Source organism: Corvus hawaiiensis, chromosome Z (assembly GCF_020740725.1).
Source record: "Corvus hawaiiensis isolate bCorHaw1 chromosome Z, bCorHaw1.pri.cur, whole genome shotgun sequence".
In the NCBI taxonomy this organism is placed as follows: Eukaryota; Metazoa; Chordata; class Aves; order Passeriformes; family Corvidae; genus Corvus; species Corvus hawaiiensis.
Window position 1 is genome coordinate 77977954 of NC_063255.1, and position 14108 is coordinate 77992061.

General features: G+C 43.2%; 1 protein-coding gene across 3 annotated transcripts in view; it reads left to right on the top strand.

The window, feature by feature from the left end:
• HAPLN1 (hyaluronan and proteoglycan link protein 1) overlaps positions 1–14108 on the top strand; it is a 59013-nt gene that overhangs the window by 25261 nt on the left and 19644 nt on the right. For all 3 annotated transcript variants that reach the window (XM_048292853.1, XM_048292854.1, XM_048292855.1), the window contains exons 2-3: positions 1843–1968; positions 13219–13590. In XM_048292853.1, coding sequence (XP_048148810.1) covers positions 1869–1968; positions 13219–13590 — 472 coding nt within the window. In that variant the 5' untranslated portion in view covers positions 1843–1868. The remainder of the gene's footprint in view (positions 1–1842; positions 1969–13218; positions 13591–14108) is intronic.

Sequence of the window (14108 nt, forward strand, 5' to 3'; positions counted from 1 at the left end):
TTCTCTGTTAAACAAACCGCGTCTAAATCAGTAAAAATCATTAACGAAAAAGAACCATCACACGTTAGACAATAGCCAAAAAAAAACACACCCCAGACCCCAAACCTGAAACATTTTCCTCTCCGAGGGGGAAGGCGCGGTGTGGCTGGCGTGGGGTTTGTGGGGGACAGAGCAGTGTGGTGTCACACGAGTGTGCCCTGCTCTGCCAGGCAGCCAGGCCAGCGGTGCCACCGTGCAAGAAGGAGCATCCAGCTGCCCTGGGGTGACCCTCCCCGAGCCCAGGCTAGGGCTGATGTGCTCTAGAGGGAGCCACATCCGTCCTTGCTCTCCCCAATGGAGGTCACCAGCTTCCCAAGCTTTCCAGGAAAAAGAGGGAGTGGCCGCAGAGGCTTGAGTTACTGTGCGTGGACCACCTGGGAAAGAGAGTGCAGCCAGCACTTGTCCCACCTCTAGGCAGTCCACAGGAAGGATTAAGGGATGCTGAGTTGGCTTTGAACTCCCACCCAAACTGGCTTTGAAGAAATGGAAGGGCAGGCAAGTAAACGTGCATGTTCTGATAAGGAAAAACGGCAATAGCGTTTCTGCATTTCAGTCTGCAGCAGAGGTTGGTTCAGGTTACAATATTTAGATCTAGGCTTGAAACACTTCAGGGCTTGTGTCTGTTTGGGGGTAGGGGACTGCTTTCAAAGCTCACACCTTGACCCAGGTTTTGACTGAGTGCTCTGCAAATTTTATGTGTTTCTAGCTCTGAAAGAGAAAAAAAAGGAGGAAAGAATTATCTCTCTGCATTTGAGAAAAATCATATTAATAATGCCACCACTATTTGGTGATGGGGAGGGGAAAAAGCCTAGTCTCTTGAAAGGCAAAGTTGGGAAACAGCTACCTTTTATTTCAAGGAATCAGATTCATAAATATTACAGCTACAAAACACAACAGCAGCCCAAACCCTTCACATAAAACCTCTTGCATTTTATGCCTCCTTTTCTATTTCAGGTCCTCATTTGCCTAATTACTTCTCAGAGGCTGGCAGAGATTTTCCCTGCAGCGCTGAGCTCTGCTGACTGCAGAGACCCTACCTGGCACACTCAGTTAGTGCGTCAGCATTCTAGGTGGAAATGAATGAAAAATCAATCAGGGCAACTGCAGTGGTAGCATATTCAACTCTAACCTACTTTGTGTATGGTTTCAAATATTTCATTGTGTGTTTAGGCATCTTTTAAAATGGTAAGTGGATCTGAAGTAAGATTGATCTTCCTAGTCAGCCTAATAAATGTTTTGTCATTTTTACCTCTTAGCTCGAGCAAATTTGCCACCCTGACTGCTAAGTTAAGCTGCAGACTTGATTGAAATGCCAAAACCTACAAGAAGATTGTTTTAATCTTGAAAACCTATCACCAGCAGATTGCATCATGCACTGGATACAGATACAGTGATAGAGCTTTGATTGTTTTAATTGTATTTGCAGACCACATCTAGAGTACCTCCGGAAAACCAAAAGTACACCAGAACCTCTTTTGAAACACGGGTACTGCTCACTGTGTGGTCTTGCAACGAGTTTGGTTTAGGAATATTTGTCTGTGCACTTTTTTGTTTTTTTTTTTTTGGTTGCATTTCTGCATAGGCAGAGTTAAATATGGATTGCCAGTTTCATTTAAAGTCCACAATAAAAAGGTCCAATATTCATGCCTAAAAAATTAGTAGCTGTTGCAACTTCTTTCAGCTGAGTGGGTTCAATACATTAAAAAACCCTCCTAAGATCACTGCTCTAACAAGTTGTGCAGTGCAACACTGTGCAAGGTTTCCAACAACTCACAGTCCTCTTCCTATGTGATGCCCTTACAGTGAAGAAGATTCTTTTGGCCGTAAAGATGAAGAGTCTACTTTTTCTGGTGCTGATCTCTGTCTGTTGGGCTGAACCTCACCCTGGCAATTCAAGTCTGGAGCATGAAAGAATTGTTCATATTCAAGGTAAGGAAATAAGTGAGAAAATAAAAATATCCTCATATTGCTGTGGGAAACAGAATAATGTGCTTAATGATCCTTAATTTTTTTTCTTTTTTTAATGCTGTCACACTGGTTTTTGAGTACTTGTATTACTGGGGACCAAATGTGTTCTTTTCTGGTTCTGTTGTATTATTATTGCTCCTAAGGAAAGTGAAAAAAAGAAAGTTGCACTGTTTAATAGCACTTAGTCACAACCTTGCAAAGGTTAGTGAGTAAAGTACACCATGATTTAAGACAAAGAGAAAAAGCATGCATCCTAAAGCCATAAACAACTGCAGTGGGCTGAAATACTTCAGTTTATTGTGGAATAGATTTGGTTTTAAGAGGTCTGTCATACATAGTCCTCCACAGTACAGAAATTTATTGCTGTGTATTATTTTAAAGGGCTGAGCACATCAGAGATCATAATTGGGCAATGTAAATCAGAAAAAAAATATATAGTAACTTACCCCAAAAGAAATGTGCTTTTCCTCATACCTTTAATTCACACTAAATATTATCCTGGCCTTCTGCATAATTCTGTTTGGTTCATGTTTGAGTCCCAGAGATTACAGCTGTGGCAGGATTTGAGTCTGCAGCACAATGCAGCTGTTTTTTCAGTCCCAGCTTCAGTCGTTGAGGGTTATCCTGCATAAGAAGAATCAGGGGTTTTATGCAGTAAGGACAGGCAGAATGAACAGGGATTTTCCTGCTTTCACTCTTACCTTCCTTGAGCCTAGCTAAAATTAATTTTGCAAAATTAAGAAAGGCAGAATTACTGTCCCCACTCCCTCCTTCCCTCCCTTTCTCTCTCTCTCTCTTTTTAAAGTTTGATTTCTTTCTCTCAACAGCCAGCAAATTGTGCTGTTTGAGTGTTTGTGTAAATATTAATTCCCGAACTAGAGCAGGTTACCAGGGAAGGCTGAACATTTAGGAGTTCACAGGAAAGCCACACAAGTTAAAGGCACCCTGCACCTATTAAAAATGGATTGTCAAGGTCAGACAAGGAGTAACAGATAGCTGCTCTCCCTCTGAGGAGACTCACAGGATGAAGGTCAAATGAATGTGTGATGTCAAAATGAACTGCTCTGAAATGATGAACACTTGTTTCCCAGGGCAAATTTCAAGCCAGACATCAGTGCCTAATAAACATATATTCTGCCTTTTCTTTCTATAATGCAGCTGTTTATCTCTGAGCCTTATCTTTTTGGAAAATTAAATTAGTGGAATAGTCGGCACTTTAGTGTAATTCACAAGTGTCAATTATTACTAACCCAAATGGCTCAGAGCTGGCAGAAGTTTTGAGCTGAACCATTCTGCCTTCCCATGAAAACTCACCTGTACCTCAAGTTTGTTCCCTCAAGGAAAGCTGGATAAAGATTTAAATGTGAGCACTACCACGAGCTCTGAACACCAGCTGGCTCAGGCTCTGAAATGCACAAGCAGACCACAAATCAAAGAGGCTGAAACTGCTTGGGACTTGGCATTTTTGTTCCTGACTTTTGCCCTTCCTCTCTGCACTGTGGAATCCCACCAGGGCTGGGATGCCTCTCTGCCCAAGGCTGCATAAGCAGATACAAATCCCACACCTGGAGATGGGATGGAGATCAGGGAACACCGTGGAACTGCTGTGTTGTAGCCTCATTCAAAAGCTGGTTTCTTATCACATTAACAAATCCAGCATCCGTCTCCACAGCTGAAATCCAAGTGACCTGTAGCTAAACTCCTCCTGAGTTGCATCCCTGGGAATGCCTTGGAATTACAAAAGGTGTGTGAATGTTGTGCATGTAAGTGCTTACACAGAGGTGGAAGGGATTTCCTGAGGCAGAGAAGGAAACTGTGCTATATTCCCCATTCTTTACGTCATGTAATCTCCTCTAGGCTGAGTTTAATTTTTTAAAAAGCTGAGTTTCAGATCTCCTTCCTGCAAAAGAGTTCTGCACCCTGCTTTTCTGATGTGGAAAATGCCCTCCTGCTTCTCCATGTTTATTTTATAGTCTTACTCTTCTCCTGCTGTTGTCCTTTGGCTTCCTTTTTTTTCTTCTTTGAGGTTTGCTTTAAAACATTATTAAGATAACACTGTATCCCCACAGCTATCACTGGAGTGTACTTTTTCAAATTCTTCTCTAAGTGTATAACCTCCTGATTACTGTACCAACTGGGTACTGTAACCTGATAATGTCAGGAATTCATCTCTCCACTGGCTCTCATCCGAATTCTTACTCCTTGAGTGCACCCAGCCAGGACTTTATTCCAGATAAAGTTCTCATTTGGCCTTAATATTTCTGTTTTCCAGTTAACAATGCTTTGTTCTTCAGACCTTGGATCAAATTTGCTGTTCCCAGCTGTGCTGCAGTGATGATCAATAGTCTGTGGTGATAGATGGTATTTAGCAGCCAGTCTCCCTCACTGCCACTTGAAATTAACAAGTACAAGCTTCATATTAATAATTCTTAATACTAGACCTTAAAAAGCTGGGCTGTTCATTCAGCATTAAATGTTATCCTACTTTTTCTGCCCTTCTTTCTTCAAATATTCTAAATATCCTAACTTTTCTCCCTTCAGTGCTGCTTAATAGGCCTTGTGAAAATTTTATTAATCCAAAAGTCACAATTAATGTATAAGGTAAAATTAGTGGAAATATTGAAGAAATTGTAATGAAGGCAGTTCACTTTTTTCATACATTTTTCCATATCACTCAATTCCCTAAGCTCCAAGCAAATGATACATCACATTCCTCAGCCTTATACATTTGGTTTTATTATGCATCTGATATCAGATTACTCTGACTTTCTTTGGTGAGTATCTGCTTCATCTTATCCCTCTTTATAGTACTGACTGTATTCCTGCTCAACAATTTTCCTTAAAAATTTGTTCTAAAGTCCTGTTTGCTGCTGAGGTCAGACTAGTTGGCTGGTTGATGGTTGAATTACTTTCTTGATTTGTTATTTTCTGCTATATTTCTTCTGTATGTGTTATTTTGCTGCTGTCCAGGAACACCTGGTAGTCTGTCCTAAAGTGACAGATGGGGTCGCACCTCGACCATCAGGTTTGCCACACCCAGTGCCTGTAGGTCAGGGTACCCCAATTTGCTGCCCCTCCATCAGTGTGAAATCTCCTGACACCTCTCTCAAATTCAATATTTCTCAGCCAGAACAAACAACATTTCATAAGTTCTGCTGTTCTGCAATTATACTTTGTTTTCATGGACAGAGAGCTCTGCCTTTCAAATGTCCACTCTCTGGAAAACCGTTTTTCTTTATTTTTGCTAAACACTTTGCCAGTCTCTAAAACTGCAGTAGACACAGTTCTGTGTCTATATTCTCTTTTAAATACCTCAATTTTTCTCAGAAATTATTTGCTGCTTTCATCAACAGCCCTGTTCCTGTTGACAGTGTCACTTCTAGCTCCTGGTTCTCTCCTTGCTGGCTAATACACTCAATTTGGACTTGAGCAAAATTTCTCATCTGTGAGACAGTTTCACCTCCCTACTTTTCACAGTATTTTCATCTTATTTCCTCCAGCCCTATTGCTTTGTTTATATATTTTTTCTCCTTTTGGGTTTATTCCAATATCAATGCACAAAATTTATAAAATATCTAAAGCTGTATTATATGTCTTCTGTGGCTTTATTTTCTTTGCTGAAGCCTGTGGTGGATTTCATGGTTTTGGTCAGGGCGCTTTGTTATCCCAGGCTGCTTGACCCTATCCCCTTCCCCTGGTAGTTTGTCATTCCAGTCTCACTTTTAGGATAACAAAAAATAAAAAGAGACAACTGTATTTCAATAAAACGTGTCATCCCCCTCGCCCCACACTCCAGAGAAACTCCATGTGCCTTAGGGGGTACCAGTTTCACTCTTCAGAAAAAGCCACATACATAAATGAAATAATCTGCTGCGGGTGAAAATGAGACTAAAGTGTACCCACTCCACATCGAGGCCCACAGCAAGAAAACAACACTGCTCCCAGCATATCCATGTAATCAGAGACTCACACTTCTTCCTGAAGATTTGCAAAGTCTCTCTGACCCCTCACGAGAGAGGAGGACTCCTTGCAGTGCTGACTTTGCCCATCTCTCTGATCTGCTAGTGGTGCTGCTCGCTGACCAATTATCCAAAGAAAGGCAGAGCACCCCTCAGATATAAGGGCATTCCCCTGGGCATAGCTGCCCTGCAAAGTAAGCAGAGTTGGCTAAGCCACCACAGTAATTGCTGAGTTAATTACCTAAGGGGACCCAGAGCCTTTAACACGATTCCAGTTTGTTCAGGTTGTAGAAATACAAGGAAAGGCAGTGATGGGAACACAAAGGTTGGTTCCTGGAGGATCAAATTTCACATTTTGGCTTTCCTCTGAATGTAAGAAATTTATATTATAGAGTATTTCATTATGTTTGAGGTGCAAGAATGCACCCCTTTGCCTGTCAGGATCTCTGCACAGATTTATTTATGCATACCAAAAAATATCTCAACATGGAATGAACTGAAAACTTTTTAATGCTGCCCAATTGAAACAAGCAAACAATAATAACAAAAACCCCCTAAGCACACACAAATAAGTTAAAGCAAATAACCAATAACAAAAGCAGAGGGAATCTTTGACCAACTTATTCTCCTGTATAATGAGTTTTATCTACACTTCTTTTCCTTCAAAACAAGCCAGCACCAACAAGAAGCTGCACAGAGTTTATGGACCAGCCAAAAACTTCTCCTCTGACCTCTTACACTAAATCTTATCTTCTCAAGTTAATCTTATCCTGAGTATCTTCATGCCACTCCACTTTACTTTTGACTTCCCTCATTCTTACCACCTTTCTGCATCTTTCCATTTTCCATGATGCTGCCTGGCATTTCTCTCCATTTTCTTGCCTTTCTGTTCTCTACTTTATGTCCGGGTTTTTTTCCTTGCCTTTATGTTTTGACACTCAGGACGATTTCAATGCTGCCACGATGCACTGTGCTGTCTCTTCTTGCAATCGAGCTGTTTCTTTGATTTCCATACCACCTCCTTTCCTCTTCAGATCGTGGCCTCTTGCACCAGCAGGGGGTAGAAATGTCAGCAGAGAGCAGCAACCCAATCTCCTGTTGGATGGTGCTGTCATCGAAGGCACCCTGGGCTGCATGTTCTGGTGCAGACCTTAAGTGGTAGGTGCCAGGATATTTGGGTTGGGGAAAGAAAAAAAAAAATTGTTACAGAAACACAAGGATTCACATGAAACATAAATTTAAATCATTAATTTGCCTTTGCTGGTTACATCAGTGAAACTCCATATTTTTATATGTAGCATTTAAGGGTGATTAAGGAACTGGAAGAGCTCCTCGATGTTTCTGTGCAACAGTTTGGTTTTGTCAAACAGTCCTAATGCCACCCATGAAGATTTACTTCTGTGAGGAACAAGTGCCGAGAGGTTGCCTTGATTTCTGCTCTGTTCTGATCTCCGTGAGATTTATCTATACCCAAGCAAACCACACTTAAAAGTTATTTAAGGCAATAATTTAGAAAAAGCTGAAGTTTGTTATTTCCCTGATGGTTTTATGTGCTCTTAGGTCTCCTAGAAACCTAAACCTGACTTAATATGTCCTCTTTAACAATTCCTCTCCAACACGTTACTCAAGCTGAGGAGATGGAATCAGCTGAAAAATGTTTTTCCTCAGCCTTGTAATGTCTTCGTTACAAAGACAGATTTCTTCCCTGCCATACATAAAACAGGTATTTTTAGCTGTACTATTATTTGGAAGCTGAAGCTTTTAAGTGAGATTTATCTAGCATTTCTCCTACCGATTTTATATCAAAACTTAGAAGGAATGTGTTGGGGGTGTTCTACCCTGCCTGTTTGGAGGCAGGAACACCAGAATTGGATCCTTGCCTTCTCTTTCTCATGACACAGCAAAACTGCCTCAGTGCTTCAGCCAAAAAAGAGCATCTTTTAGCAGATGATACATAAAAGATTTCAGATTTTTTTTTTCCCAAAAGGAGAAGTAAAAAGTTACTTAGTTAAAATACAGATAGAAAAAAATCTGCATTATGTGCAAAAAACGTGTCTAATGTTCTCTCATGTTTTTCCTCAGGATTCTTTGAGTAATACCCCCATAGATCAGTGCAAAAATAACTCACTTCTCTACATATTACAGCAAATGGGAACTGTTGTTGTCACAAAATATTTATGATTTTTAAGTAAACATTTTCGATAACAAAAATAAAAATTTGAGGATAACAAAACTTGCCACTGCTGTATGAAAAGTGAGGATATCTTATCATGAGCTCAAGTCCCTGGTAGCACTGCAGGAAAGCCAGAAACAATTCTGTTTATTTAAAGCAGGATGGCACAGGGTGTTATTAAGCTAAGGGCTTGCTAACAGTGTGGAACATTCAGGCAATACATGAATTTATCTGACAAAACACTTCTGTGTTGTCATCCCTGGCTTATGATATTTTTTTTCTGCCTGTAAAAATGCACATCTTTTCCTCCACTGTCGCTTTGCAAGGCACTCCATGAAAATGCTGGAATAATCAAGTTTTGTGGCCAGCTCAGCATAAGATTGTGGATACTCCTGGTGGAGAAAGCAGATAAAGCTGTTTGCTGAGGGTTGTGGTGTGACTCATCCTCTCTGCCCCACACTGTGTTCTTGGCCCTCCAAACCTTGCCATCATTCTGGAGTGCAGACGCCAATTAAGGGAGAAAAATTTAAAAAGGAGCCCAGAAGAAAACCCCACAGCAAAAATAAAAGAAAAAAAAAAAACCAACAAAAAACCAACAAAACAGACTGCAAACCAAAAATCAGCCCACGACTAAAAAGACAAACAAACCTTAAAACATGTCCAGCAGTAAAATTTGGAACTAAACCAACAAGGCAGCAGGTGAGACTGAAGCGAGAGCTCCAATAGAGCAAGTCCTCCGTACTGTCCTTGAAATGGGCACCACACTGACCAACACCAAGGCTACAGATGAGCACACCAATGACCACCAGGAGCACAGGAGTGCTCACTGTGCAGCTTTCAGGCTGTGCAGGCAGAGAGCAGGAGGAGGACAGAACAGGTGCTGAGCCTGCTGCCACCTGTGTCTTACTACTTAAGGTAGCAAAATATCCTTTCCCCTGCAGCTCATACCAGACTTGGCAGCACTGAGATACAGCAAAGCCAGCCTGAAAAACAAGTTTTTAAGTGAGTTTTCATTTTTGTCAGGCAGCCTTTCCCTACAGCTTGGGGAAAGCAGCTCCCAGAGTCGTGTGTCATCCTGCCCAGCTGGGCATCTTCTACACCCTGGGCAAACTCTGCTTCAGCTAGTTTGGCTGCTTCTGCACTATGCTGACTTTGTCATCCCTCTAAGTGCACCAAGAGGATTAACAAAAGGCCACAATCTGTCAGAATCAATAGTAGGGAAGCAAGAGTGGAAAAAATACAGCAAATTAGTCACCAGCAGGGACTGTTTTTAGCTACTGTCTTTGAGACCATGCAAAATATGCCTGGAAGGCTGAAAAGCCTCACCTGGGAAATGTTTCTTATCCCAATTCTTCCCTTGGAGCTGAAGCCAGAGCCACGAGGGTGTTGCCACCTCTATCCCCAGCAGAAGGAGCAGCTGGAAGATGCCGAGCACTGCCCATCCACCATCTGAGGCTCGGGAGTGACACATGTGAGCTGCCTTGTCCCCTGCAAGGATCGAAACTGTCCTTTTTTGTAAGGGCAGCTCCTTAATGAGGGTTAAACCCTCTTTAATCTGGGGGTTTCAGAGTTTACAGTTGTTTGGCTGTTCACCTCACAAATTCTCTGGTGGTGCTTCCGAAGTAAGCAATTCTGAGGAAGAAGTGTTATCCTCCTCAAGTGACACGCTGCACTCTGTGACCACACCTGGGGGTCCCATCCTTTTCCTTCTTGCAGTCACCTTTCAGATATTCCTGCCATTTAGAGACAAAAATAATTTTATTCAGAAGGATTGGCCTTGTCAGAATGCCCAGAGGGAGCTACTCTGACCACTCTTTAAATCAATGTCTCCCCCATCTCCTGATCACTGTTTCACAACAGATCGGTCCTTGTTTCACTAAGACAACCCAGGAAGCAGACTTCATTGCTTATATGAGCTGAGTTTCACAGCAGTCAGCCAGAGACAATTACATATTGTAAAGGAAGAGATTCTGGCCTGCGCTGTGTTTGGTTTCTTGTGGGTTTGGGTTTTTTTTAATTCATCAGCTCCAGGAAGACCAAGGGCATTCATTTTGCCACACTCCCAAAAATGTGCAGCTTAGGTAGATTTGGCCCTGGCTCTCACTGGCTACTGGATAATAAAGACCTCTAGGCCTCTTGCCAAACGTCTGTCATCTCATTTTTAATCCCAAGTCCCTTCTGCCTTCATGTCTTCTAGCCCAAAGTGTGCCTCATTCCCCAATCTGACATCTGGTTTTCCTCGAAAGCCAGAGATCCTTCCAACTCTCCCAGATCTGGGAGAAGCACCAGCAGAGATGTAATTTTCTGCCTCGCTGTCCTTCCAGTGAGAAGGGCACATCATCCCATTTTCTACAAAAAAGAACTGCCTTTTACAAAGCTTGAGGGTGGAGGCACATTTCAAGTGTCACGTCTCCCTTGGATCCCCCAGAGAAAAAGGAGACATTCCAGGATGAGAAAAGCCATGTTTCCCTTTCCTTTACCCAGGTAACCATCCCCTCTGCTCTTTACACCTACAGAGACTCAGGTAATGGCTGCTGCAAAGGGCTGGAGGAGGTGGGAGGCACACAGCAGGGAGGAACATCCTCAAATTAGGATGCTGACGCTGGAGTCAGAGGTGACAGTGCTCTGGGCAAGCCTCCAGGCCTTGCTGGCACAGGCACAGTTGTTAGAAAGAGTGAGCATTAACAGCCTGAGTCAGACTCTCCCTCCTGCCCCAGTCCTTTCTGCTAATATTTATTAACTTGACTATTTCAGTACTAAAGACCCAGCATAGCTGAGCTCTGAATCAGATTTCTTGGTAATAACCACCCCAAAGCATAACATTTCTCCTCCCAAGGTGGACAGAAGGCTGCGGAACATCTTTGTCCCTGAAGGAAACAGGAAAATTTGCAGACAAACTGTGCTGGCTGTCTTCACTTTCTTCCTTCTCCTCCTCCTCCCCCGGTGGAAACTGCTGGTAATGCTTTCCAAGGTGCCTTGCCTCAGATCACCTCTTTCCTTGGATGCTCTCCTCTGAAAGGGGGAAGATGGATTATTGGAGCATCCCTGAGCCTCTGGAAAGGAGGGCAGTGAAAAAGAACATCAGTTAAAAGGGGCTGCAGGTGATCTGCTCTGCAGCACTGATTTTGCACTGGGCAGGAAGGTGAAACGCCTCACAGCGCTCACATTTGTTCATTCCTGAGGAAACTGGAGCCCTGACCTGTGCAGGTAACAGCTATGCTCTGGACACATCAGCTCCTGACAAAGAACTGCACCTTTGGGACAGCTGTTTTCCTCAAGCAGATGTACATTTGCAGTCAGCAAGCTTGTCTTTGCAATTACCAGCCCCAGACATGTTTGCATAATCACAAAATGCTGCATTCCCTGGGGTGCAGCTCAGTGCAGTGGTGGTCAGAGAGGGAAATCCAGCTGAGGCTGCAGTTTAGGCAGATATTTCATTTAACCACAGACCTGTCAACAGGACTCAGAAGCCTGGGACTCTCTGGAGACACCTATGATCTAAAACTCTCCTGCACACCCCTCATGGCCGTGGACACACCACCGATTCCTGCAGTGGAGAGACAGCTGGAGGGGTGGGATAGACATTGCATGGAGAGCTCATCACCCAAACCTTGTCTGTCAGCCCACATCCATCCCAGTCCTTCCCTGCCTCAGCCATCCACATCTCCCTGGCTGGTGGCATTTTTGCATCAGTTTTGTCTGAACCAACCCAGATTCATCCCCAGCAGAAAACTGCTGCTTGTCTTCACAGGGTCACCCTCTCAGCAGCCTCTCTTTTTGGGAGCTTATCCATAGCTTCTGCTGGATTTAGAGAGAGCCAGACCGAGCCACAGAGTGGGGAATCAAATTTCTAGGCAGCTACATCGACTTGCTGAACATGCATGGGGGATTGCAAAGTCCTTCTTCACAGCCTGTGAGTGCAGAGTGAGGCTGGTGGTGCTTTCCCAGAGAGCTGGTGATTTACTGGGGGTTTTGTTTTTATCGTCTCAGTGGTCAAGGACACCAAATGCAACAGGAGCGCTGAGCTTGCTCAATCAGTTTTGCAAACTTCACATGAGATGCCCAGCAAGAGATACTGAAAGGAGGGAAAATTCTCACTTTTGGATACATCTGCTGACTACCACATGAAATCTGCATTTTCCAGGGTTTTCCCAAGGCAGCACAGCCCATAAAAGCCCCAGAGACTCAGGGTTGGAAGCAAGCACCTGCTCCAGCCGACTGTCCTAAGCAAAATGATTTCACCTGCTAGCGGGAATCTGGGGTGAGGAGGAGAGGAGACAGACAGCACATACAGGTTTGCTTGAAAAGTGAGATCAGAACATAAGAGACAAAATAGTGACAAGTTTTAAGGAAATCAGAAGAAGAGATGAGGAAAAACCACATTGGGATGATGAAGAGAGTGGGCAGCAGAAGATCAGATTTTCTGTTTGGAGATAACTGGACTTCCTTACTCTGGACAGAAGAGGAACTCGTACTCAAAAGTTAGAATAAAATACAAATAGAAAAGGCCTGAAGTGTCTATTTGAGAACTGTGCTGACACTTTTAATATCAGTATGAGTAATGCTGTTTGATACATTAATGGTTTTTCTGCTTTGTGAGTGGGATTCTCTGCATCCCAGACTTCGAGGAGCTTTGTGTGCTGCTGCCTGAATAAGCTACATCCCTCCAGAAAAATTGAATTATGAAAATAAAAAAGAAAGCATTGATAGACAACTCTTGAACAACCCACAGAAAAATATGAGATGTGTTTGGGGGCCTTTTATGGGTGATGACATTCACTCACCAGCTGTACAACTCTGTAAATCTATTTACACAACTCCCTCTTCATGACTACGGGGTATATGTGATGGCCTCTGCCTTTGTGGGGGGGCACAGAGGTACTTTCAGCTGAGCAAATAATTATTTATAACTGGTTTATAAACCTTATTACTGCGCAGGTCCAAAATGACTGCAGGGAAGTGATCCTGCAGATGTAGCTGTGGTTGTTACGGCATTGACCACATCCGTTTATTAAAAAGAAGACTGCAAACTAATTCTTGGGGGTTTTTTCCTATGTTTTTTCTCCTTAAATGCTACAGAAAACGGGCCCCGTCTCCTCGTGGTAGCAGAGCAAGCTAAAATCTTCTCCCACCGCGGCGGCAACGTCACACTGCCATGCAAATTCTACCACGAGCACACGTCCACGGCCGGCTCAGGAACACACAAAATCCGCGTCAAGTGGACCAAACTCACCTACGATTACCTCAAGGAAGTGGACGTGTTTGTGGCCATGGGACACCACAGGAAGAGCTATGGGAGCTACCAGGGCAGGGTGTCCCTGAGGGAGAGCAGCGAGAACGATGCCTCACTCGTCATCACCAACATCATGCTGGAGGACTACGGGAGGTACAAGTGCGAGGTGATCGAAGGGCTGGAGGATGACACGGCAGTGGTGACCCTCAATTTGGAAGGTAGGTGACACCTGAGCTACACTTTGAGTCAGATTTATGTGGTGTTGAGGAACATGTGCTTTGTTTTTACCTCCTAGAGCTGCTGCTATTGTGTTATCAGTGATATTGTATTGTCACTGATGTTATCAGTGATAACAGCAAGCTGAGAAGCAGAATTCGTTGTGCTCTGGGGAATCTTGGCCTGACAGCCCATGAGAACAACCATAAATTGGAAGAGCATTAGGACTACTATAACTTATGCTAGCCTAAGGAATATTCAGGTTCCAGCCAGACCTGGTGTGAGAGGAGCCAAGAAAGGATGAACAAACACAGTATCAAGAGGTCCACATGTTTTTAATTTGCTCCTGTTGTCTTGCGGAAGCCACTGCATCTTTTTGCCTAGGTGAAATTATATTAAATTCCTCCCTAATAGTAACTTTACAAAACTTCAGGATATTTTACACTATCCAGAAAATACAAATCTTCTTGCAAAGATGAAAAATGTTACAGTAGTTGTCCAGAGACAGTGGGTTTGGGTT